Here is a 27,109-nt window from a genome sequence, read left to right as displayed (position 1 = left end):
TTACTTTTGGTATAATCGATTCATTTAGTTGTAGGTTACACGAACACATAACGTCGAGTATTTTAAGGAACACGGCGTGTGTGAAGATTATTCGTGAGTGAGAGAGAGCGGGTGTGTAATTTTCAAGTTAAGCATCTTTAGATAATTTGTCTTGCTAAATGTTATCATTTTGTGAAAATGCTTTTCAATCATCTTAAATCTGTATTGTATCTGAGTTTGTTTGATATGTTTTGTGAAAATGTTCGAACTCAATTTGAAAGCATTGAGTTTCTTCAGTATTTATCAGTGATATGACATCACTCATACAGTAATATGACATCATCACTCACGCTGTGATATGACATACAGGCTTTTGCTGAGAACTTAAAATGTTAATCTTTCCCGTGAAACATGAATGTGGTGATTTGCACTGAACACTGGGCTTCTCTGATGAAGGACGTTCTAAAATATCATGTTTACTACGGAGCTGCACAGAGTTTGCACAGGGGTACAATCGTGTAGTCATGGTGTCATATCCTGCCAGATGGTTAGATTCTCTATGCTAACCACCCCTGCCATGATTTTTGTGCCAAATTTGCGATAGTTTCCTTGGTAACCAGCAGAACGTTTGTCTGTTAACGTGTTTATGTGAAAGTTCAACAGCTTTATAAAAGAATTTGCAGTATTTACCACCATTTGAGTTCATCTGGACTTTGAAGAGGAAAGACAATGGCATTTGGATGCATGTGTTGGAAACAGCAGTGTGTCTCTCCTGGATGAGGGTGACCTGATGTGCAGCTGCTCAGGTCTGTCGATTCAACGGCTTGCAGAAGTCTGTTCTTTTATACTCTGTACATTTCTGCCTCAAATTTGCAGTAAATATTGAGTTTGCCTAAAATTCCTGCTCCTTGTTTATCAAGATTGATTTGGAGTCTGAAGACTGAAGTTTTTGATCTCCTCAAGAGAAATCTGTGACGCATATAAGCCTTTTACAGCGCATTCAGAGCACATTCTTTCTGTCAGAACTGAACCTGAGAAAACCTTAGAGCTACAGGGAAATCTTAACTAGGTCTACAACAAAATATTTGTATTGGAATATTTCACACAAAATAAAAAATCTATTAGCCTATCTACTTACCATTCGGGCAGCGCTTTTCTATTATACGACTGTGATATAGGCCTTTATTCAGCAAGTCTATGGGCCAGTGGCAGTCACAACAAGTTGCCGTTTTTTACAATCGCTAGGACACATTTCTCAATACTTAGGTATTTTTTTCCACACAGTTCTCCTAACCAACTTTTAACATGGCACAGCCGTTAATTTCACATTCAGAATGCACTAATACTACCAAAACACTTAATCTATGTCTCAAATCAATTAACTATTCCATAACACAATAGCAAAGGTTTTCAACCAACAAACACACTTTGTCATTAATAAAACACTGACCTAAAAACACTAACAACCTTGCTTTTGTAAACATGTCTTACAAAACAAGAATGACACGTTCTTCTGCTTATAATTCACTGCAGTAGTATTTTACATGTTTACATTACAGTACAAAATTATTCATAAGTTTTCCCCTTTTGTAGCCTATAGATGGTAATGAAATTGAAAGACTAACACTTGTGTAGGTGTTCAGCTACATCAAATTGTTTTGATAGTATTTAAGTTTAAAGATTCAGAATATATTTCAATATGGTATTATTCATTTAGGTTTTGAACTTAAGTTTAATAGTTTTGAAAAGTTGTTGAGTAATGCTTGTTGTGTCTGAGAAAATTATTTATGTAACTTGAAAGATGTAGTCATTGAAAGCATTTTGTGCCAAAGCAATGTTAAATGATCCACAGTTTAGCCCACATAGACTAATGTTATGATCACTGTGTGATGAGTTTTGAAAAAGTGCCTTAAGTATTGAGAAATGTGTCCTAGCGATCGTAAAAAACTGTAAGACTGTGTCTTAAGAACTAACTAGCAGTAAGCCAAGGGGAAATCCGACTTACTTTTTTGATACAAATTAAAAACACGTTATGTAAAAATAAAAAAAAGTTATGAACAAAAAAAAAAAATATGTAAGACTTAGCAATTTATGCAACCGGCCCAAGGTTTGGCTATTATAAGGTCAAAATTTCTAAAAAAAAAAACATTTCAGTGGTCCTTGCATAAATGAGCCAAACAATGTTTTGCTATAGGCTAAATCTTCTGATATGAGCAGGTTTTTGTGAAAGTTAGCAGTTTAGGTAATATCAACACTTGCCTATAAAACCATCACCTATTTGAGGTTTCCTCACTAATATGATAACACTTTGTAAATTACACCTGTGTAATAACCTGGCTTTTTGACAGATACTTTTAATGGACCGCACAAAATCACAAAATTTCTTTCAAATCACACATAAGTCCTAATGCTTACAAGTGTGTGTGTGTGTTACTAAAAGAGAGAATTGTCTGTGTTCCTAATTTGGACAGCTGTAGTATTGCATTGAATGGTCTTTTGTCCCAAACTGACTCAGTCACACCGCCCTGAGTTTGCTTCAAAATTTGTGTGTACAAACTTAACCATATTTTGGAAACAAATTTGTACCTAGAAGTGAGTTAAATCTGACCATAACCTTTTTTTGGGGACAAAAAAAAAATGTAATTAAAATAAAATCAATAACTGCGGAAATGCAGAAAGTTAAGCAAATGTGTTTGTGTGTGTGTACATGGATGTTTATGTAGAACTTGTGAAGAGGCCAAACGTAAGAGATACTAGCGTTTGTGCATGAGTGTTTTGGCCCATTTGTTCATCTTTATCATGGATGCGCATGAGAGCATTTAGGATTCATTGCACTGACACACACACAAACACACTTACTCTTTATTTATCATGGCAGTGAAAGAGGGCGCTGCATCTTTAAGATCTGCCCCAGTGTGTGAGTGTGTGAGTGTGTTTGTTTGTGAGAGAGAGCAAAGGGGTTTGTTTATTGTTCCAGGGACAAAAGCGTGAGTGAGAATCATAAAAGCATCGAGAGTTTAAACTACACGGCACATCAGAGAGACAGAGCGCGATACGCACACACATACTCACATGGGTAAGTCTACCTGAACTCACCTGAACCCATTTTTAACCACGGCTCTCATTTTCTCATATTTACTGGCAGAATTTGTTTTGTCTGTGATTTGCATGTGATATTAGTTGTTTAGATAAATGCGTAGAAGTGTTTTAATGATCCTTTTTGTATGTAGTGTGTAAGATTAAGATGGCTTCTGATTGGTCAGCATCACTCCTGTACTTATGGAGGGGAAATTCGGTATTAAATGGATTCTAATTCATTAGAAAGGTTGTTTTGATTGATTAACCAGCTGGTTCTGCTTTTGACTGGCAAAGACAGTTACTACGACGCCTCAGAGGTGTGGGTGAGACGACCAGTAACCTCAGGAGACTCCAGCCAGAGGTCACATAAGGTCTTTAGGTCAAATATTCTCTTCTCTGTGGGCGAATCCTGTACGGCCCAGTGCCAGTCTAAAAATAGGCATGAGGGATTAACATGTATGCATTGTATTATTATTATTTTTGCAGTGCCTGACAGCAGATTAGATGGACAAGAGCTTATCAGCCTTCTGCAGAATCCCATTTTCAGTTTGAACTGTTATAGCAAATGTGTCATTTTCTGCTCAAAACTAGGGATGGTTCTTCCAAACTTGATGTTCTTTCTTCTCCAAAACACAAAGGAACACTGGTGTCCAAACAACATTGGACCCCAAAAGTAAAGCACTGAATTTCAAAGTATGTTCTTTTGTGTTCCACAGAAGAAATAAGGTATACAGGTTTGGAATGACATGAGGGTGAGAAAATTATGACAGAATGTTAATTTTTGGGTAAACTATCCCATTTAAGTTCATTTAAGACCCAAAAGCATTTCAACATTCTCAAACAGAGGGTGTGATGAATAAGTGTCTTCCGTATAGTAATCATTATTGTGAGAGGCATTTTTGACGCTTGTTGAGAAGATAAGCTAAAAAAAACAGTCTAAAAAGAGTGTAAAAGGCTGGGTGACCTGCCATGATCCCAGTTGTAACCCTAGTGGTGTCAGTATGTGTCTGTCTGTGCCGCTGTGGGTTGAAATGCAATGACGCACTCCACTGCTGAGGCCTGTGAGTGTGTGTGTGTTTGTTCACAATGATACGTTTTGTTGTTAAAACAAAAGCCATTATGACTGTCACAAGTGCTTCTTTTACTGACCACAAAACCTCAAACACACATGAAAACGCAACACTCCCCCCCCCCCCCTCCCCCCTCCAAATCTCCCCCTGACACCAGGCTACTCAGGCAAGAGAGAGGGAGGGAGGGAAAGAAGGAGAGAAAGAAGTGAGGGAGGGAGAGGAGCAGCTTAAGCGATGCGTTTTTTTTCTTCCTTGAGGTGGACAGTGGAGGGTATCTGAAGAAAGAAAGAGAAATTAGAGCAACAGAGGACAGAGATCTCTGTGGAGTGAGTGGACAAGCGTCTTCACGGCTCTCTCCTGGTGTGGGTTCGGCTCAGCAGTGTCCATGTTTCCAGTGAAACAGCCGTGGTTGTGTAAAGCGCTAGGTGACCCGAGGCGCATCATCTTCTCTCACACGCTGGGGACTGCAGAACTTCATAGCTGAGCCTTCTGCCGCTTATTGTTTGGCTTCTTTTGGTTAAGTTGCTTTATTATTGATATAGTTGTTTTGCCTGTTAAATGTTTTGGTGCATATAGCGCATATTCATCTTGTTTGCTTTGTTACTTTCAGGTTTTTGTAATTTGGGTTTCTTTTTGTGGTTCGAGATTTCGAGCAGGGCTTTTTGATCGCCTGCATTTTGGCTTGTTCATTTGTGATTCCATGATACACTGACTGTTTAAAAGTGTGTGCATGCGTCAGTCAGATAGAGCACATTGTGTGTGTATGTGTGTGCATGTTTTTGTGTGTCCTTGACTTACTGTAGGCCAACTAACTCTTAAAAGCACATTAGCGGTGTTTGTATTAAGTGTGCATGCTCATTTATAGGTCAGCGGTGAGCTTTCTAGATGATCATGAGTGCGCTTGTGCGCTGTTAGAATAGAGTGTGTGTGTAAATGTGTGTGTGTATTGTGTGTGCTGCATGTGCAGTGTGTGTGTTGATATATCACTCACCTACAGGTTGCTATGATTGCTGCATCCGCTGCCTGGGCGCCGTGCCCTACACCAGCCTGCTGGCCACCCTGCTCTGCTACACCGGTGTGGCACTCTTCTGTGGGGGAGGGCATGAGGCGCTCACTCACACACACACATTCGTAGAGCTCTACTTCGCAAGGGACGTCCAGGATTTCATTGTGCTGGCAGACTTGTGAGTGATTGTCTTTCTCTATCTTTTTGTGATTGTGGGTCTGTTTATGATTGTTTGTGTCATTGTTCCATATTTTGTGTTTCAGTATAAAATATTTCCAGTATGTGATCTACGGTCTGGCCTCCTTCTTTTTCCTCTATGGATTGTTGCTGTTGGCTGAAGGTTTTTACACCACCAGTGCAGTAAAGCAGACGTTCGGAGAATTCAGGAGCACCCAGTTCGGGCGCGGCCTCAGCCTGACTGTGAGTGTGTGTGTGTTTGTGTGTGTGCGTGCGTGTGCACGTGTGTGTGTGTGAGATGCTTTTTGAATTTTTCCCTTTGCATCTTTCTTGATAATGAAATATTAGGGTATGGAAAAGAAATAAAAAAGAATGCATATATATATAACATAAATTATTAATAATATTTTATAATTATTATTTAACCCATAGGAATTTCTGTATTTAGTGTTCTTTTTTCAGTTATGCTCAGTCCTTCAGTAAGTATTTCTTTCAGCTTAAATTACATTTTGAAAATGTGATATCTATAAAATGATTTGCAAAACTACTTTGGTGTGGGAAGTGTGGGAACACTAAAATACACACCAGCTAGATCACTATTTCATCCAACTGCAACTTGATTGTTGTATCTAAACTCCCTGATAACCTATGAGCAGTTGTTTTAGTCTTTTTATTTTGTTTGTATCTGGACTGTTTAAACACTGTTTAGGTGCTATATCAAGATTTACTTGCATGCTTGTCTCTCTCGTCCAGCTGATTATCCTGACATACATTCTTGCTGTGATCTGGCTGGTTGTCTTTGGCTTCACTGCCATTCCCGTGCTCTTCTTCATTAATATGAAAAGCTCCTGTCACAAAGTCAACATTCTGTCGGAAACCACCATGTTCAACCAGCAATCAAGGGTCTGCATGGACCCACGCATGTATGGTACGTCTGCGCCCATGTGTGTGTGAATCTGTGTGCGTTCATGATCGTGATGTCTGTTTTTTCTATGTAGGGTTTCTTCCCTGGAATGCTGTGCCTGGGATTGTTTGTGGAAATACACTGGCCAACATCTGCAAAACACAAGAGGTTAGATGGTTATAGTCCTGGACGCACACACACATACTCAGAGTTTCAAGAGATCATATCACTTATATCCCTTTTCATGTTTCCAGTTCCACATGACCTATGACCTTTACATCTGTGCATTTGCTGGAGCAGGAATCACCCTTCTTGCCCTGGTTAGTGATCTCATATTTTACACACGTGAAATTCAGTCATTGATATTTACTGTGGAAGACGTTTTGTGCGAGGTCATAGTGGTTAACTGGTTCCTTCTTCAAGGGCCTCCTTGCTTTGCATTCTGGAAAGCATCCATTATTAATTGGTAAATCCACCTCAGAAATCTTTATGAAATGATTTTAAGAATCACAAATGACAATGATTGGTCAATTTTGGCAATTACTGAGAACAGAAACAGGTCATTTACACATATTTTGATTATTATATTTACACATTTATTTATGTCTATTGACAAACCTCCATTGCCATTGAATTTGGACTGGATTCTTTGAGGTCAGAGTGCAGAGCTGTCAAACAGCGTGAAGTTCATAACGGAAGTACAGCAAGGGAATGTTTAGTTTACAATCATTAACTGACCTCTGCTACTGACAGATCCCCAGCGTCTCTACTCCCTTTCCTGTGTATTTGGCGGCAGTTATTTCCAGATAGAACTATCGGGACAGCCCTCTGTCCTGCTGAGGATCACAGTGAGATTGGTGCAAACATGTAATAATAAAAATTGCAGTTTCAATGGCCCCCAAAAGTATTTAGACACTTAAGCTACTCTTAAATTCTCCATTAGAATTACATAAGAATTACTGCATTAACAAACGTTCACAACCTTTTCAAAGAATCAGGTCCTGAATTTATCTTGAGCAAGGAACTTAAACCCCAGTTGCTCCAAAGTGATTGTTCCTCTAAAATATTAGTACTGTACTCTGCTACGGACTAGGTTGTAAATAAATGATGGTGGTATTGTTAGAATCACATGCCTTGTCTGATGTTTATCATCCAGTGAGTGTCAAAGGGATATAAACACTAATGTCACAAAACGTCAAATTTCCTCTTTTGCAGAGGAACAGGTCAGCGCCACCTTCTGATCAGACATATGGGTTGTTCTTTCCTTTTCTTATTTTTTCTAGTTCATTTACGTGGTTGCCACCACCTACAACTACGCTATTCTAAGGTTTCTCGGAAGGAAGGGAATCCGTTGCTAGGTTCGGTGTTGCTAGGCCCGCTTTCCTGTTGCAGCGGTATCAGTGGTGTCATCACTGTGGCCCGTGAGGAAACGCAAGAGAGTGCCATGAAGCCCCTGCAGAGGTCTATCATACAGAGCACAACACACACACACTAGTGTGACAAATAAGTACAAACCTCACTAAAGAACACTGATTAATGGAAAAAACATAAAACCACAAACTACTGTACTGTAGATCTCTGGAGGAGTGGAATCTAGCTTCTCTATTTCTTCATTTGTCTCTTTTCTCTCTGCCTTTGTCACACACACATTATCACACCGCTCTCTCCTTTCTCTCACGGCCATTTATTCATTTTAATGATTGTATTCATTGTGCTTCATGGTCATATTAATGCCTTGCAGTTTGCTAGGATTTTAGCTTCTCTCTCTCACTTTTCATCTTTTTGAGAGAGTTTGACTTGTTTCCTCAGTCAGTTGTTGGTTTATATTCTGAGACACACAGAGAAACAGCACTGAAGTGAGCAGATTTCTTTGTGTCAATTTGAATTCAGTATTTACAGACACTCTTAGTGTCAGTGTGTATTTGTTGTATATTTTGACTAACTGTGGCAATATGCTGAACCTGTTCAATGATGGTGCTCGATCAAAGGAACTAATGTTTTTTTATTGTTCTAGCTCATTTTAGAACACTAAAAATATTTCTAGTCAGATTGATAACTGTAAATGATTAATAAAAATAATGCAAACTAAAATGAATTTACATACAATTGTGTGTTGACTTCATAGAAACTCATGCAATAAACTTTAATGAAAGATGACGATCAGTGTTGTCAATTCTTCTTACAGCTACAGATCACATTTAAAGAGGATATTAAAATACAATTGAAACTGAATTGTTAGAAGAAGATGAGAAACATGTTGATCAGACACACAGAGAGAGAGATCCTTTATTAACCCCCAAGGGGAAATTCATGCACACACACCAATGATCATTTACAGAAAATGGTGTTGTATTCATGTGCACTAAACCTACGACAGCATTTCCATCGCTGATAAAGTTTATTTTAAATAAGTGCTGAATTAAAGCAAACGTAGTGGCAGACTCTGAGATGAGCTTTGTTGTAAGTTGTAGTCCAGTAGGTGGCTGTGAGGATGAATCATCAGAGCTGGAAGATTTGATCAAAGCATCTCTCGCAGAGGACTTTCCCAGCATAGTGGTACATAGATGAGGAGAGATCACCCAGAGGACTGCGGCAGCCATTACACTAAAACACACACAGAGAGACAAAGCATTACTGATCACACTGCAGCACATCTTATTGCTGTGGATGGTCGTAGGAAAAAGAAATGAAAGGGATACTTACTCAGGGATTTACTCACCGTCATGCTGTCCCAGATGTATATGACTTTCTTTCTTCAGACAAGCACAAACAAATAAAAATAAAAATTCCATCTCTGCGTCCATATAAAGCAAGTGTACAGGACCTATAAAGTTGACTCTTTAAAAACCACGATGAACACGATGGTAGGGCTAATCTACACAACCACAGTTGATAAATTGTCTTCGGCCGTTTATGCCAAGCGTGAACTCGAACCAGAATATGACACTTGGCTGGAGGCAAGAGTTTATAGTTTAACAAATCTCGTTCTGCTTCAGAATACATTTATTAATCCACTCTGGTTGTGTAGATTACCATCATGTTCACTTTGTGTGGTTTTTGAAGCGTCATTAAATGGACTCATTAAATTAGATTTTTCTAAAAATATTTGTTCATCTGAAGAAAGTCTGGGACAGCATGAAGTTGAGTAAATAAGATAATTTTTTTAACTATTTTAAAAATGTCACCACTACCTTTCTGGGCCTTGAAAGTTGTTATAACGTTGCAGTCTATAGGGGGTCAGAAAGCTCTCGAATTTCATCAAAAATATCTTCATTTGTGTTCTGAAGATGAACGAAGGTCTTATGGGTTTGGAACGACATGAGGGTGAGTAATTAATGACAGAATTTTTATTTTGGGGTGAACTAACCCTTTAACGTGTCTCCTGTGACCACTTGGTTTTGGATTTTGCAGAGACTCCTCTCTTATTTCGTGGTGCAGAAACAACTCAACCTCAGCGTCCGTTTTCAGGCCTTCTCGCTTAGGAATGTGGGTTCTAAAGCTCTTGCCTGATCATAACCCTTCTTATTTTCAGTGACCTTTTCTCTTTTGTAATGTCCCTCAGCCATCTCTTTTTCTACATTCTTTCTTCATATCTCCCTCTTGCTCACTCTCTCTACTGATTGGCTACAAGTGTGTTTTGGAGCTCGGTACGATCCACTTTCAACAGCGTTTCTCAGAAATCGCTTACTGTACCTTTAATACCAGGTGGAAACAACTTTGAGGAAGGCTGAGACACTGACTTCTGAGCCTGGTTCAGTACAGAGGAAGAAGAGATTTAAAAAGTAAACCTTGAAACAATCCGGATGGCAGCAAATGTCAGGAATGTTGATGGTAATTTTCACACTTCCATTTAAGGGCAACTTGCAGAAGGAACACATGGTTTTACCTTTCACACTGCAAAGGGAGACATACACAGATACACAGATGTCTTATTAAAAATAAAACTGTGTTGAATACTAATACTAATACATTCAACTTTATTGTAAAAATAAATGCCAGGTCACACTTAATTTGATAGTGTTGATATGTTTACATAAGTACTGATTTATACTGATAAACTATACTTACAGTGTTACAGTTTGTGTAACTAATGTCTAATTTTATAATTGAATATTACTGCTATAGAAATCAAGCATAAAGTTGCCAAGAACTTTTTCTAGAAGTTTTCATTTGTGATTCCTCTTTCTGATTCTCTAGAGCCACAGATTTAATTTAATGGACACTGATTTAATTGACATACTTAAGCATACATTAAACTAAAAATTAAATTTATAAATTTATAAATAAATTTATCTCATAATTTTCTAGGCACTGCCTATGAGTCAATATAGGTCAACAAATGTCATATCAAAATGAAAATGGCGTTGCATAAACGAATGACTTACTTCAATCCAGCTTCACTGTTCAGTCTGTGGTGCTCTGCGGGGGCTTCCACAAGAGGCTCTTCTGTTGGCTGGTTTTCTGCTTGTCTGGGTACAGGTATATGTGCTGTTATGAGTTGTTCCACGGGACTGTCTTCTTTTTTCTCTGTGGTCAGCGCACCTGAAGGTTTTGATGGATTCTCATGTAGAGTTTTGGCTGTTTTCTCATGCAGCGCTCCACTGGATTGCCTTTGATCTGTTGAAACTTCTTCTACTGTTTTCTTCCCTGTTACCTCTACAGTAGTGTCTGCAGGTGTCTTCAACGGTTCCTCTACAGGTTTGACTACAGGTTTCTCCACTACGTCCTTTTTAAGAGAATCTGCAGGTGTCTTCAATGGTTCCTCTATTGGTTTGACTACAGGTTTCTCCACTACGCCCTTTTTAAGAGCATCTGCAGGTGTCTTCAACGGTTCCTCTATTGGTTTGACTACAGGTTTCTCCACTGCGTCCTTTTTAAGAGCATCTGCAGGTGTCTTCAATGGTTCCTCTACAGGTTTGACAATAGGTTTATCCACTACGTCCTTTTTAAGAGCATCTGCAGGTGTCTTCAATGGTTCCTCTATTGGTTTGACTACAGGTTTCTCCACTGCGTCCTTTTTAAGAGCATCTGCAGGTGTCTTCAACGGTTCCTCTATTGGTTTGACTACAGGTTTATCCACTACGTCCTTTTTAAGAGCATCTGCAGGTGTCTTCAATGGTTCCTCAACAAGTTTGACAACAGGTTTCTCCACTGCATCCTTTTTAAGAGCATCTGCAGGTGTCTTCAATGGTTCCTCTATTGGTTTGACTACAGGTTTCTCCACTACGCCCCTTTTAAGAGCATCTGCAGGTGTCTTCAACGGTTCCTCTATTGGTTTGACTACAGGTTTCTCCACTGCGTCCTTTTTAAGAGCATCTGCAGGTGTCTTTAACGGTTCCTCTATTGGTTTGACTACAGGTTTATCCACTACATCCTTTTTAAGAGCATCTGCAGGTGTCTTCAATGGTTCCTCAACAAGTTTGACAACAGGTTTCTCCACTGCATCCTTTTTAAGAGCATCTGCAGGTGTCTTCAATGGTTCCTCTACAGGTTTGACAATAGGTTTATCCACTACGTCCTTTTTAAGAGCATCTGCAGGTGTCTTCAATGGTTCCTCTATTGGTTTGACTACAGGTTTCTCCACTACATCCTTTTTAAGAGCATCTGCAGGTGTTTTCAAAGGTTCCTCTACAGGTTTGACTACAGGTTTCTCCACTACATCCTTTTTAAGAGCATCTGCAGGTGTTTTCAAAGGTTCCTCTACAGGTTTGACTACAGGTTTCTCCACTACGTCCTTTTTAAGAGCATCTGCAGGTGTCTTCAACGGTTCCTCTACAGGTTTGACTACAGGTTTCTCCACTATGTCCTTTTTAAGAGCATCTGCAGGTGTCTTCAACGGTTCCTCTACAGGTTTGACTACAGGTTTCTCCACTCCGTCCTTTTTAAGAGCATCTGCAGGTGTCTTCAACGGTTCCTCTAAAGGTTTGACAATAGGTTTCTCCACTATGTCTTTTTTAAGAGCATCTGCAGGTGTCTTCAATGGTTTCTCTACAGGTTTCTCCACTACGTCCTTTTTAAGAGCATCTGCTGGAGTCTTTGGTGGTTCTTCTACAGGTTTGACTGTTACGTCCTCTGCATGTGCTCTCTTGGAGTCCTCAAGGACAGGATATGGACTGGAACACATTCAGAATAATTATGAAGCATCTGATTGTTCTTCTACACCTCATGAAATATTAAATATAGCCTGTTATGAATTAATAAGTGTGAACATCTAAGAATTTCTGCTTCAGTTTTTTTAACTTGCAAATGAGGAAATTAAAGAAAGGCTAAATAAATAAAAGGTAAATAAATAAAATAGATAAAAGGCTCTATCCAGTACAGAGAGCTCCACCAGACCTTTTGGCCAGATGGGACCCTCTCTTGACTGGTGTGTTTTCTGTTGAGCTCACAGGCCTAAGGGAGTGCAGATACCTGAAGTTATTTGGATGGAAACATGTATAGAATGCAGAAACATTGAATACATAAATAACACACAAGGAAAATAAGAACAGCTCTCACTCAAACGTCCTTAAGGCTGACATGACATAAGAGCTTTGAGGGGTTGTGGATGTGTCCAGACTGGAGGAGGTGGTGGCACCACTCTGTGAACATGGTATGATGGAGGAAGTGACCTGACTGCTCTCAGGTGATGATTCATTCTTAGGCTTTACAAGCTTTACTGGTTTACTGTTAGAGAGTGAACAGAAAAAAGAGTGAGATGAACTCAGAGTGAGAGGGAAAATTATGTTAACATTGATCCATTTTTCAGTGTTCATGGAGTCACAGGAAAGACCTTTGACTGGTTGATACTACCACTCTCAGCCAGCAGGTGACAGCATAAGTGTGCATTTACCATTTTACATCTGACTGAGTGTCCAGAACCTCTTGAGATCCTTGAATCCAACTTCCATCTTTTTTCAAATGGGTTCGAACTTTTATCGCCTGCAACACAGCCTGCCTGTTAACATCTACAATCACAGAAAACCTCTGTTAGAGTGTGTTTTGTTCACAAGTGCATGTTTTATTGTTTGTGCATGTTTTACCACTGGACATGGTGAGATCCTCTTCCTCAGTCAGGCCTATATTAGGAACACATGAAGTAAAAAATCTGATATTTTACAGCCTCAGTTTCTCTATATCCCATTTTAGTATAATCCATACTAGATTGTTTGATGTGCTCTTTTTCTTTTTGGTGCCAATTTCTGTACTACCCAGAAACACACGCACATACAAACAACAAAAATGCAGAACAACCACATGTTTTTTGTCTTCAGTGTGTGCATTATCTCGCATACCATCTATAACAGAAACTCTGGTGCTGTCACAGTAAAATGTGTTGTGAATATTTTTTGTCTTCATGCACTGTTTGGAATTGCACTTGACATAGTAATTGCATTGTGTTGTGATGTATTAGTCCTTTAGCACTTAAGTAGTGAAGACATAAGTAGCCAAAAATAAATGAGCTGGAAGACGGTAAGGACAATGGCAAAGAGGAAGAGCAGGTCATAAAACACACAGCAACACAAACACAAGTGATGAGCAAATGGTCTATAAGACCTTGTATGTGTTTATTTGCTCATATGTGTTGTGTTTGTGGAATGCTGTTTTTTTTTTTTTTTTGCTTTGTTTGAGCTAATTAGCCTACATGATATCAAAGTAATATGAAGCTAGATATAGCCTATTCCACGCCCACTTTTACCTCATTGGTGTTTGGATTTACTTACAGGATCTGTTCTGCTTATACATTTGCCGTTTGAATAATGTGCGTGCATGCACTTTAAAGGTTTGACGTAAGTCGGACTAAAACAACACATCGTCTTATTAAATAGGCCAATAATGTAAACGCTTTATCTCGGCTGAAATCGTAGCAGTCCAACTTTTGCGATGTCAATGTAATTTGGCCTCGACGTTGTGCGTATGCTTCAAAAGACGCGATGAACAATCAAATGTCTCATATTATTTGTACAGACAGATGAAAGATGTTGCTTCATTATAACTGCGCGTGCACAGTTAAGAATTACCTTTATCGCTAATCCTAACCCTCCTACAAAACTGTTGACATTATTAGATTTAGGCTAAAGCAAAAAAACAAACAAAAAAAAAGCCTTTCAAAACGTATTTCACTGCACTTCAATTGTCTTCTTTTTTGTTGCCATGTTTAACTATATATGATATTTTAATTTCTGGCCATCACAAGATTAGTTAATTCATTCATAAAAGCATGTCATCTTCTTAACATTTCAGGATCAAAAAGTACAACATCACAAACACACACACACACACACACACACAAACACACACACACACACACTGTTGGTTAAGTCTCAAACATAATGGCAGGATGTCCTCCTCACTTCCCAGAACAGTGAAATAATCTTCAGTGCTTGTTTGTTGAAATTTCATTGATCACAGTCAGAGGAAGAACCCCTATGACATAATGCAAACCCCCTCAAACAAAAACTCTAGAACACACACAGAAAAGCTTTTACACCCTTACACCTAGACACTAAGAGCTAGGCCTATATTAGTAAGGACCTCTCATATACGCAATAATTTTCATAAGGAGCACTTAAAGTAGCATGGTTTCAGACATGCTTCACTATATCTTAGAGGACATTACAAAATGGCCCTCAGATAGCTTACTGCCAAAACTGTACACACACCCTAAATTTGTTTAAACATACAAGACAGTGCATTTCTCTGAAATGGTGTCTTACCTGTGTGTAGAAATCTGTGCAGTTTAGTCTGTAAAAAAGTGATTTAAAACTTGCCAGACTGCAACCACTTCATATGCACACAGACACACACAACACACACCTCCCATGCACCTGCACACACCTCCAAAAAAGCAAACCAAATACAAAAAACCTAGACATAACTCAGCAAGCAATAGCTGTCATTTCACCATCTAGGTTAACTATAGACCCAATATAGTCTGGCTATGAGTAACCCACTTCTAGCCAAAATAACCTTGAATTTGATTACATGTCGTTTTTGCCAAAATATTCAATTTTCACTGACAGCCCAAATTTTGCCTTGTTTACGCCTAGACGTCAGGGCTGTGTTTGGACGGCTATTACACGTCTTTTAAACGCAAAACTGCTTGCTGGGAACTCACATTCACACACCTTTGAATTTATTTCCTTGATGTAAGATAGTGATGTCTGTGTTCATATTTGTGTGTGCGCGAGGGTTTTGTCTGCAGTCCAGTTACAGTTTAAATGTTCCAAGACACTGTTATGAAACAATGACAAAGTGAGACAAATGGGGTGCACCAAAGACCATCTAACCTCGTAAGTTTACAGACATCTATTTGCACAAATGTACAGTGTGCAACATGTATGTTGGCTGGAACAGTATACCTGCAGGAATAAATGTATTAATAAATTATTTTCATCAACACAACAAACTTACAATCACTGGCTAGAACGTATCTGTATTTTGTGGCTTATAAGCCTAAATTCAACCTCACAGAAAGAAAAATTAAGATTCTGGATTTTATTCTCAGATTTTCAAAAGTATACATTTGATTAACAGTCACATATTCAATGCCACAGTCAGATGTTAAATGAATAATAATATATAAAAAAAAACATTTGAGTGATTCTTTACACATTTACAAGAACAATATAGGTGGATTTTTACATGTTGCTCCAGTGGTTCTAGTGAGTCACAACATTTGAGATTTTAGAGGTTGGAGTGTGAAAACTTAAAACTGTCATGTAGCAGTTTCAAACTAGATGCACTAATAGTAGGTCTGTGTGAGGATCAGCAGTTTAGTGCTGCAGGACACAGTGGTGATGGAACAGTTATCTCTGAAAATCTTTATTGAAATATGTACCTGAAACCTTTGCACCAAACGGTCCAGATTCCTAACTATTATGCAACACCCTGGTTTCTCTTATCTATCAACATTTTTATCTGTCTAAAACATCCTCCTCATGTATGCTCATACTGCATTCAATGAATGATGAATCTACAGTTTCAAGCCTGTTTCACTGCTTTCAGACATAAGACATCTCGGTAACACTTTATTTTACAGTGTCCTTGTTACATATGTTACATGTACTTAAATTATGCATAATTACATTCAACTAACCCTCAACCAAACCCTAATCCTACAGTAAGTACATGTAGTTGTTTAATATTACTCAGTTCTTAACTGTATAATTACACTAACAATGACACCTTAAAATAAAGTGTAACCGACATCTCATTACATCTCAGAAGTGCATCTGTTTGGTAGGAAGGAGCTTGATATACAAAAATTTTCATCCATTTAACTTCAACTAAAAAGTTCCAGAATCTTGATCTTGTCTTCATAAAGAAAATGAAATTGAAATAAGTACTGACTGAGGAGAACTGATGTCTGAATATTTCATTGACAGGAGGTTTAGAAAAAAACTAATGACAATCAATTGGATACAATTGGAATACAATACAATTGGTATTCAAATAACCAAGGCAACAGGATTCCTGAAATGTGAGAAAAAGACATTAAAGGAAATGTGTGCAGCAAGAGTGTCTACAGGGAATGACAGACTTTAGAAAATGAATTAAAGTAAAATATGAGAAATATACAAATCCCTACAGAACTACTGCTAAAACTCTCAGAGACAGAAGGAAAACTATCACTAAATGCTAGGCGGGTTCTTCCAGATTCCTTCAGAAGAACTGCTGTCACAGTAAGTATGTTCATTACTCAAGCTGGTGTTTCAGATGACCCAACAAGGCTTGAAAGGTGTGTCGATCTACATCTGTTCTAGTCTGTTAACTCAAGCATCTACTCTTAAGATAAGTGACACAAGCCATTGAGACAGTAGGCCTAACCAAATCGGTAGGATAGATAGATAGATAGATAGATAGATAGATAGATAGATAGATAGATAGATAGATAGATAGATAGATAGATAGATAGATAGATAGATAGACAGATAGATAGATAGACAGATAGATAGATAGATAGACAGATAGATAGACAGATAGATAAACTAAATCACAGAACAAAACAGTGATGTTGTTTACTTGTTAACACCATTTATTAACGATGCTCCATTATAATAGAATTATAATTCGATTTACAATGATTTATAATTTAAACAGCATATTACATTACAGTCATTTTTTATATTACAGCTTAAAGATAGAAGTTGGGTCTTTCTGGCAGATATTGCCCATATAATGAAAGACACGTCTAACATTTGAGTGTTATTTAGAACTCTGATATTACCAGTTACATAATATTAAGACTGTACAGCTGTATTCAAAAACATTTTTTTTTTATCATCTATGATTTGTGCAGGAAAATCAGGAAGTTCCTCATCCTGGATAGAGTCTGAACAACACAAGAATAATATTTGGGCTATATTTCTACATTTTATTATGTAACCAAATGTTATTTGTAGATGGTGGGGCTAATCACAACTCCTACATAATTAGAAATAAGGTAATCAACCAACAACATCATCTGAACTGATCATCCTGAACAAGTGGCAGGCCATGGTAATCCACTTGACTGATGCTGACTGTTGACATAGGCCCTGTCTCAAATGGCACCCCTAAAAACATTTGTGACGTAACGCCGCTTTGACTGTTGGGAAGAAGTTTGCTGCGGAGCCCGCTTCAGTGTGGGCTTGGCAAAAGTGCTCATCGAAGGCGCATATCGACCACAAAGGGGGTGCTCACGATATGAAGTGTGCCATTTGGGACAGGGCCATGGTCCTCCGTAGATTGTAATGATAGCATGTAAAGGTTACAGCTTCACGAGATTTCACAACGGGCTGCTCTGCTGCTCAAGAATCTCCATAGGCACAGTTTCTTTGAAGTCACTCAGTTTCCTGGAGAAGGAAGACAGTCTTGTGCTGATAGAATCTCTTTTCTGTGACAGCATACCCCCGTAAAGCTGCCAAAGCTGCTCCCGGAAGTGATTTCCCACAAAACAGTACAGGAAAGGGTTTATGGCAGAGTTGGAAAAGCCGAGGCAGAGGAAGAATGGCAGGAGTTTATGCATTACTTGGAGCATCCAACAATCCCACTCCATCCCCAGCTCTGCCAGAGCTCCGAGAAACGCCAGCACGTGGAATGGGAACCAGCAAAAGAAAAACGCCAATACCACGGCGGCCACCAAACGCAACACGTGGACCAATCGGCCAGAGTCTTGCTCCAGGTTGTTCGGGGTGGCTAAAAGGTGCATGGCTATTAGGCTGTAGCAAGTAGCTATGACAACAAACGGCAAGAAGAATCCAAGGATGTTCTTTGCAAGAGTTAACCCAGTTTGCCAGATGGAGCTGGGGTAATAAATGACACAAGCCGTGACGTTGTAACTGGGAAGAGTGTGTATGTCACGGAACACAACTGTTGGCAGCGTGGTCAGAGCCGCAACGACCCAAATGATGGCGCTGACACATCTGGCCCGCTTAATGCTCCTACTGATCTGAGAGTGCAGGGGGGAGACAATGGCGTGATATCGATCCACACTCATACAGGTGATGAAAAAGATACTAGCATAGACGTTTATAGTGACCAAACCCCCACACAGCTTACACATAACCTTCCCAAAAACCCAGTTGTAATCCAGTGAATAATACACAGCCCAGAATGGCAAAGAGCTCAGGAACAGCAAGTCCGACATGGCTAGATTCATCAGATACGTGTTGGCTACGGTTCTTCGGCCTGAACTGTGATACAGCACACACAACACCAGCATGTTACCAAGAAAACCCAGTAAGAAGATGAGGCTGTAGAAGACGGGGATCACTTTCTTCTGGTACTGCGAAGTTGAGGAAGACATGTAGTCACATGAATTCGTCATATTATGCTGCAGCAATGACACATCGGGTGAAGTCAGGTTATGGGCGGAGTCTGTCTCCATGGCGACACTGCTGATTATGCAGATGATTCTTAAGTTCTGTAATGAAAAAAAAAAAGTTCTCATGTGAAGCAGAAATGATGAAACATGTTATTGTAGCCTTGTGATAAAATGCAAAATCATCTATCATACTCCTTCACTAAAACTTCTTGATCCCCTCCCCTCAAGTAGAAAATACACGATTGTGAAACTCCTGAACGTTTCGCCCAAAAGCAAAGAAAACGTCATAACACAGCTACAAGTCACAGGCTGAATTTCACAGGTTGCCAGAATAAACACAGAAAACACTTTGAGTCCTATTTAAAGCACTTGTCCCACGGTTGTGTACAGCCTCATTGTCTGTCTGTTACGTGATTAGAGCTATAAACCAGAGGGAAAAAATCCCACCATATACTGACCATCGACAGTCCACTGGGACTGATGTTGCAGCATCCTCTCCTTTACATCTTGTCAGTGTGAGAAAGAGAATCTATGAGTGAGAGAAAGAAACGTGAGAAAGCGAGTGTGTGAATGTGTGTAACCGTAGCTCTGGTGAGTTTGGGTCCAGCGCAGATGTGTTTTATAGCTCTCAGTAGGCTGCTCACAATACATCTGGTTACTGTTAACATAGGCGGGGGGCACATGCAGATATTTGATTGGCTAGGGTATCAGTTGTGGAGTTTGGGGGGTGTACGAACAAGATTCAGTCCTGCTCCCCAATAGTATGTACTGTATAACACAAAGTAGGTGCCCAGTCATTCTTTTCATATTTTACCATTGAGATCAAGTAATGTATGCATAATTGCACAACATATAATCACACACCGGCAATCGCAATCACAATCAAGTAACATAAGATCAAATCCTCTAGCAACTGCTGAAATATTTTGCAGATTGAAGTTTTTTTTAAAGGTAATGTCAGTTATTTTAACCATGATTAGATCTAAAAATGTAAATAAATGATTCCTTATATTAAAAATATCTTTAAGTTTTAATATGTTGAATATTAGGAATCTGCTTGTGTTATATGATATACTAAGTGAACACGTTTCTCATAAATTATATCTGCTCACCACTGTCATGATAATTCATTTATGAAGATTAACATTACACACTCTGAGCCCTAAATAATGTTCACAGCTGTTGAAAATAATTCCAGTCATATTTCAAATGTTGCACATGTTCTTAATCAGAATGCTACGCCGGTCAAGTTCACACACTTTCTGTTTAAGTCATTGGAAAGCTTAGTTATTTAATATAATCAATGAAAAATGTAAGTTCTTTCAGAATGATGCAGTAATAGATTAACCACTCAAACGATCTAAACTATTTCCCTCATATTTGTTTCATATTACACGTCATATTAGAAGAACTGCAAAGTCCAAATTTGCCTAGAGTGATTCTGCTCCCTTGAAAAAAATGACATTCCTAATTTCTAATACATTACAGTAAAGAAAAGGAAATAAAGTGACGCCACAGTGCAAAACATATACCAAGATAAATACTGTGCAAACATCATATCGTTTTCATTAACTGATTTCATAGTTTGTAGGCTGGAACTGATCATAATAGCAATAGCGCTAGGAAATTCATCCCACTGGCTAATGCATCTCCTTACATATTTTCCAGATATACTTCTAATTTTACATTCAGGATCTTAAGAAGTTAACTTAAGGTAAGTTAGTAATTTTTCTTGCAGGATGACTTTATTTCAAGGTTAAAAAATGACCACAGCACTCTGCAGCTTAACATACCTTTCAGTTTCCGGTTGCAAAGTTAGAGAAGTCTTCAGTCCCTCCGAGGTGTCGATACACTCCTGGCACACGTTTCACGCTGAAAAACGAGCCAAAGAAAGCTTAGCCCCCAGCAGACTTTTCCATTTTGGAAGTGGAGTTGATTCTCTGCGTGTGTAAGTATATGAGGGAGTGAACAGCCAACCAGATGTAGGATTTGTTCAAATAGTTTTTACGTCCACATTTGTCCACTGGGAAAAGGAGGGTGGAGAAGGATGGTGTAGGGGGAGAGAGGGAGAGAGAGAGAGAGAGAGAGAGAGAGAGAGAGAGAGAGAATAAGAACAAGAACAAGATGAAGATAAAGATGAAGATAAAGATGAAGACGAAGACGAAGATGAAAACAAAGAAGCGTTTTTTTTCTTCTTTTTGGTAAAAAAAAGAGAAAGAGAAGGAAGACTGCAAACATAACCAGGAAATTACCTGAAAAATTAAAGACAGATGTCTCACAGTAATGTTTATATGTGCTGCAGTAATGTTTCATCATCTTTCGCAGTGAATAAACCTGCAAATGTCTTTAGATCTGTTCTTTCTAATGTACATTTCTGCATTCCTGCTAATGAAGTGCTGGTCGCTGGTCTCACGAGAGTTTTGAGGTTCTGCCTCTTAACTGTTGGGTAAAATCGTGTCCTCTATCAAACACTTTTACCCAGAGTGTGAAAGCAGATAAGCTTCTTAAAACACAGGAAATTGAGAGACGTCAGAGCCTCTCCATTCACTCTGGACTCTAGTTACCGTGGCGACGACCCAAAGAGAGACCCCTCAGAGGTCACGGTCAGATGTGTTCCAACAATCTCATAACGAGGCAGATAATGACTCAAACGAGGAGAGCTGAGATAACCGAAATGGCCAATTACAGATGACATTACACAGAAGCGTGCGTATGTTTACAAATTAGTATGTCCAAACAACTGAAGGAACAGAACATACTGTTTCTCATACTGCCGAACACGCTTTTGAGTTTCTCAGTGGCTGTCAAACCCAGTGTCTGAAAACACTTTCTTTAATAAAACTTTGATCATAAGTAAACAATGTTGCAACAAAGAGGCTTTTTGGGGGGGTTGCATGTTCAGAGCTGCTTTTGAAATCAGAGTGTCTCCTGAAACTACTGGCTCATATTCAGCCTCTGTTTCACAGAGACACTAGAACTAGGCAGCGATTGATTCGAAGGGGACTCTGGAATTCTGCTGTTCCCAGTAAACTCTAGAATTCCAGCTCTGTTGATTCGTTTGGTCTGGACATACTGAGCATTGCTAGATCTTTAACTTAACATAATTGAAGGCTGAAGGGTGGAACAATGTACAGCTGTGGCTACTTAAAATAACAACATTTAACAGTAGAAGCATAACTCAAGTAACTGACATCATAGGCAAAACCAGCAGCTGTTTTTATAGAGAAAATGGAATTTGTATTACATACACCTTTGATGTAAGCTGCATAAACAGAGGCCAGTTAAACTCCCCTCCTGACATTCATTATTGGGCATTATTCATTATTACGGTAGCTTTTGTTCAATTTTATGACTTCACTCATCCATGGTCTGAAAAAATATATATTGATCAGCAAGAGGATTAATATTAAAGCATCATTAAACAAAGTTCCATGTGTCATGGTTTGTTTGTTGGTGAATAAATGCTTTTAGAAATGCTGTTATTGTGAGAGTGAGCATGACATCCAGTGCGTCTGACCTCAGTGAGGGCACTTAATTAAATCCATATCCATCCTCTGTCACTGAAAAATGTCCCTCTTCTCAAACACTTCCTTCTGCCATCCATCAAGGTTCAGAGAGAGAGAGAGAGAGAGAGAGACAGAGAGAGAGAGAGAGAGAGAGAGAGAGAGAGAGAGAGAGAGAGAGAGAGAGAGAGAGAGAGAGTTAACAAATCTTTATTATTCAGTCATAAATTAATCTTAAGAAAGAGTAAGGAACATGAGAAATTCTGTTTGATCACTCAGAACTGAGGGAAGGAAGGAAAGAAGGAAGTAAATAAGGAAGGAAGGGTGGGAGGGAGGGAAGAAGGATGGACGGAAGGAAGGAAGGAAGGAAGGAAGGAAGGAAGGAAGGAAGGAAGGAAGGAAGGAAGGAAGGAAGGGAGGGAGGAAGGAAGGAAGGAAGGAAGGAAGAAAGGGAGGGAGGGAGGGAGGGAGGGAGGGAGGAAGGATGGAAGGAAGGAAGGAAGGAAGGAAGGAAGGAAGGGAGGGAGGGAGGAAGGAAGGATGGAAGGAAGGAAGGAAGGAAAGAAAGAAGAAAATAAGGAAGGGAGGGAGGGAAGAAGGATGGAAGGAAGGGAGGGAGGGAGGGAGGAAGGATGGAAGGAAGGAAGGAAGGGAGGATGGAAGGAAAGAAAGAAGAAAATAAGGAAGGGAGGGAGGGAAGAAGGATGGAAGGAAGGAAGGAAGGAAGGAAGGAAGGAAGGAAGGAAGGAAGGAAGGAAGGAAGGAAGGGAGGGAGGGAGGGAGGGAGGGAGGGAGGGAGGGAGGGAGGGAGTCATGTTTTCACTGACTAACTTAATTGTATTTTGTAAATATAAACACATTTGGATTTTGATGGCTGAAACACACTCCAAATAAGTTGGGACAGAGGCATGTTTACCACTGTCACTTCACCTTTCCTTTTAATTTCCTTTTGGAACTGAGAATACTAACTTCTGCAAGTGGAATTTTTGCCCGATCTCGCCTGATACGAGACAGCTGCACAACAGTCCATGGTCGTCGTTGTCTGATTCTCCTTTTCATAATGGGCCATGCATTTTCAATAAGAGACAGATCTGGACTGTCCGGCACATTAGAAACCACTCTGATGAAGCACGTGCTGAATAAAGCCTGGTATTGTCTTGCTTCCCAGGAAAGATGTCATCTTGATGGCAGTGTATGTCTCTGTACAATCCCAATATACGCCTCCACGTCAGTGATACCTTCACACACATGCAAGTCACCCCTGCCATTTGCACTGATGCGCCTCCATGACAGATGTTTGCTTTTGCACCTGTCGCTGATGGTACACCTGGCGCTGATGGTCCCTTTTGTCCTTGGGACTGAGATCCCAATGTCCGTTTCTCCCAAAAACAAGCTGAAACATGGACTCATCAAACCACAGCACACATTTCCACTGTCTTTTAGACCATCTGAGATGAGCTCGGGTCCAGAGAACTCACCAGCATCTCTGCATTGAACTGATGTATTTCTCCTTATGTAACAGAGATTCAAGCATTTCTTGATGCAGCAGCAGACCGTATAAAGCGAAAACGGTTTTCCGAAGTACTCCCGAGCCCATGTGGCTGTATTTAACAGAGTTTCTCATGCAGTGCCATCTGAGGGGTCAAAGGTCACATTCAACAGAGGTTCCCTGTTTTGTACTTCATAGTCTGAGATTTCTCTGGAGACCAAAAATCTTTGCAATCTTGCATTGAGAACTGTGATTTTTTTATATTTTGACAATTATCTCGGCACAAAGTGGTGAGCCATGACCCATGAGCTCCTTTTACTCTCAATCACGATACCTTCAGCTTACCAATTTACTTGTGGGCTGTTTCAAAAGACTTGAACTCTAAAATTCTATGTTTCATGTTAATTTTGCCTGAAGTTCAGTGAAATAGGAAATCTTTTCTTTGAACCTTTGTCAGTTAAATAAATTTAAAAGAGAATTAGCAAAATTGATTTTATTGCATTTTACAAAATGTCCCAAGTTTTCATGATTTGGGGTTGTACTAAATTCCTTGTTTTTCCTTGGTCATATGCAGTGCAGTTAGCCACATATGCCAGCTATGATTACTTCAGAGCAACAGATGTAAATTACTTTGTTCTAACTGAGAAACATGAAAGAAATGGTTTTATGTGACCATTGGGAAAGGGAACATCTTTGTAAATGATCACAAATGGCACACATGTTATACAGAGATGATTTTGACTGAATAAAATAACTTGTCTGAGAAGCTCTTAGTCTTTTATTCACTTCACTCTGATCTGAAGGACAGATTTTCAGGTGAAAGGATTACATGCACTGAGTCCTGTTGTGTAGATTTTGACTAAATGAAGCTCCAAAATGTGGGATCACTATGGATATTTCCGGAGCACTGGTTCATTTGTCTCTGCATCATTCTACAATTACAGTAGCTTGTCCATCTAAAAATGTTCAAAAAACAAAACTTATCACTCATCAATTTAACATTGGATTGCAATTAATGAGAATGTTTGATTGTTAAAGAAAAAGTTTTATAGTTTTCTATAAGAATTGTGTACATTGCAGTTTGACTTTGTTCTATCTAAATGTGAGAGACAGCACTTGTGACTGTAACTGCGAATAACTCTTCTAGAGAATTACACATGCACAAATTATATTGGGCTGAGAAAGAGCAGTATTCTCAGGCTCACAGTAACCTTGAGAATCCTTGCTAAATACTGTTTTGATCATGTCAACTCATTTTAGTGAGCCACTGAAGCTTATTAAATGTGAAAACACATCTTGGCTTACCTAAATGAGCAATGGGTTTTACTCTGGCTGTAAAAGCATTAAGTGAGAACGTTTGAATTTTTTGTAATAAAAGTACACATTTTTAAATTCAAAATAAAATAAACTATTATAGTACATAAAGTTTTGGGCATACATTAAAGATTAGGACTTCTCACATATTGAAATTCAAAGTACTTTTACTTAATATGTTTACACTTCGACATAAGTTAAATGACTGCAGTCACAGTACTAAAAATAGATATCTGAAGAAATGATTAAAATAATGCTGTGAAACATTCAAAATCAAATTAAATCTTAAAAATAAAATGTCTGTTATGCTACTATAATTCTTAACAGAGGAAGGAAGAAATAAACAGAAAAAGAATGGGGGTTTGGGGTTGGGAGTTGAGCGGGGTGGGGTGGGGGGGGGGGGCTGAGAATATACAGGATATTTACGTTCGGAACAAAACACTCAAAATCCCAAGCTGCGTTTCTTCTCCCTGATGGACAATGAAATGTGTGAGAACAGCATGAAACCTGTAGAAGTTTTACAACTGCACAATGTCACGATTCAACATAACCAGATCATAAATTAGCTTGTCCAATGTGTCTATGCTAAAAAAATAAAAAGGACAGACATAAAGTCCTGAACACATTCTGTTCCCTGTCAAAGAGCATCAGCAGCTCTCCCTAGTGACTGACAGAAGAACTCAAGAGAGAGAGGAAGAGAGAGGGAGGAAGAGGAAGGGTCACAGAGGAGACAGGATGCTGGTTTGGGGGAGAGTTTGAAGGGCTAAATTGGGAGCCAGCCTCAATGTACAGAGAATGAGTCACAAACCATCCCAGGCTAAGGGCTCACCCTAAACAGTAATAATAGACTTCACTGTGTGAGAATGTGTGCGTGATTGTGCTTTAAACAAAAAACAGAAAGCCAAAAGCACATTGTTGTGGAGAAAACACTCATGATGCTCACTTCTCATTAAACTAATTTGACAAACACCTGATTTTATTTGATCTGACAAAACCACAACTAATAAACATATACATAGTTGAATTAGCCTTTCTCAGTGTAAATTTTTCATCATTTATCATCGAATGGCCAGGTAGGCTACAGACTACAGGGTTCTCTGTCTTTCTGTGTCTATTGTTTTAAATACTATAAAAGAGAGATTATTTAAAAGTTTTTCGTGGCATATCACTGAATTTAATCGCAAAGAAAAAATTAACAACAGAGATGTTCACAAAAAAAAGTTATTTTAACACTATAAATAAGGTGTTGTCAGGAACCCCAACATAAAAATGTGTGATTTCCTTAGTAACACAGTTTAAATCTGACCAGGTTTTTCAATTCATTTGCCTACCTTTTAATCCTTTGCATATCTTGTATTCATCCCTCCACAGTAATGTTCTATAGCATACAGAAAGAGAAATTGATGTTTTATGATGGTTTTATAAAACCATGGTCAACAAAAGATTTTTGAAAAGAAGTTGTTTCTTTTAACCACACATTATATAATAAAATATTGAACAAAATGAATATAAATTTTCTAATACCAAAGGTAAAACTATTAAATGCACAGACCCCCCCTGCTGTACCTTCATGTACGCAGAGACCCCCGGCTGAAAAACACGCGGGAAATAACTGCACCAACATTAAAACAAGGACCATGACATTCTTTTATGAATGAATTTGAACTAATAGATTGACTTCGTATCTCTTTATGGGGTACGTAAGCGTAAAGTAATCGACATGTAGAACAATAACGGTGGAAGTCAATTCCAACATTTGATACGCTCAACTGAATGTCTGACATCAACACAGAACTTCCGGA

General features: G+C 38.9%; 3 protein-coding genes across 8 annotated transcripts; 1 reads left to right on the top strand and 2 right to left on the bottom strand.

The window, feature by feature from the left end:
• Nucleotides 1-499: 499 nt before the first annotated feature.
• plp1b (proteolipid protein 1b) lies at nucleotides 500-8,371 on the top strand. 3 transcript variants are annotated; one of them, XM_084114451.1, is made up of 8 exons: nucleotides 500-785; nucleotides 2,957-3,055; nucleotides 5,125-5,311; nucleotides 5,397-5,553; nucleotides 6,064-6,238; nucleotides 6,309-6,382; nucleotides 6,469-6,534; nucleotides 7,498-8,371. In XM_084114451.1, exons 2-8 carry the CDS (start codon nucleotides 3,052-3,054, stop codon nucleotides 7,570-7,572), a joined length of 738 nt encoding a protein of 245 aa, XP_083970577.1. In that variant the 5' UTR covers nucleotides 500-785; nucleotides 2,957-3,051; the 3' UTR covers nucleotides 7,573-8,371. The 3 variants fall into 3 exon arrangements, with proteins under 3 accessions (XP_083970577.1, XP_083970576.1, XP_083970575.1); XM_084114450.1 differs by lacking the exon at nucleotides 500-785 and having other exon boundaries at nucleotides 2,935-3,055; XM_084114449.1 differs by lacking the exons at nucleotides 500-785; nucleotides 2,957-3,055 and adding an exon at nucleotides 4,318-4,552.
• Nucleotides 8,330-15,305, bottom strand: LOC311083131 (uncharacterized protein). The gene is made up of 8 exons (XM_084114447.1): nucleotides 14,911-15,305; nucleotides 13,237-13,272; nucleotides 13,047-13,161; nucleotides 12,713-12,880; nucleotides 12,551-12,607; nucleotides 10,600-12,327; nucleotides 10,003-10,108; nucleotides 8,330-8,818 (listed from the first exon to the last, which is right to left on the bottom strand). The coding sequence occupies exons 2-8, from the start codon at nucleotides 13,244-13,246 to the stop codon at nucleotides 8,714-8,716; spliced, it is 2,289 nt and encodes a 762-aa protein (XP_083970573.1). The 5' UTR covers nucleotides 13,247-13,272; nucleotides 14,911-15,305; the 3' UTR covers nucleotides 8,330-8,713.
• A 374-nt stretch (nucleotides 15,306-15,679) lies between these two features.
• On the bottom strand, nucleotides 15,680-21,481 carry agtr2 (angiotensin II receptor, type 2). Of its 4 annotated transcripts, none has more exons than XM_084115836.1 (4): nucleotides 21,254-21,481; nucleotides 20,795-20,873; nucleotides 19,460-19,530; nucleotides 15,680-19,100 (listed from the first exon to the last, which is right to left on the bottom strand). In XM_084115836.1, the coding sequence occupies exons 3-4, from the start codon at nucleotides 19,460-19,462 to the stop codon at nucleotides 17,964-17,966; spliced, it is 1,140 nt and encodes a 379-aa protein (XP_083971962.1). In that variant the 5' UTR covers nucleotides 19,463-19,530; nucleotides 20,795-20,873; nucleotides 21,254-21,481; the 3' UTR covers nucleotides 15,680-17,963. The 4 variants fall into 4 exon arrangements, with proteins under 4 accessions (XP_083971962.1, XP_083971959.1, XP_083971961.1 ...); XM_084115833.1 differs by having other exon boundaries at nucleotides 20,795-20,941; nucleotides 21,254-21,480; XM_084115835.1 differs by lacking the exon at nucleotides 19,460-19,530.
• Nucleotides 21,482-27,109: the final 5,628 nt, after the last annotated feature.

The sequence above is a fragment of the Abramis brama genome, assembly GCF_963993115.1.
Source record: "Abramis brama genome assembly, chromosome: 5".
Taxonomy (NCBI): Eukaryota; Metazoa; Chordata; class Actinopteri; order Cypriniformes; family Leuciscidae; genus Abramis; species Abramis brama.
This window is presented reverse-complemented; position numbering and strand designations above follow the sequence as displayed.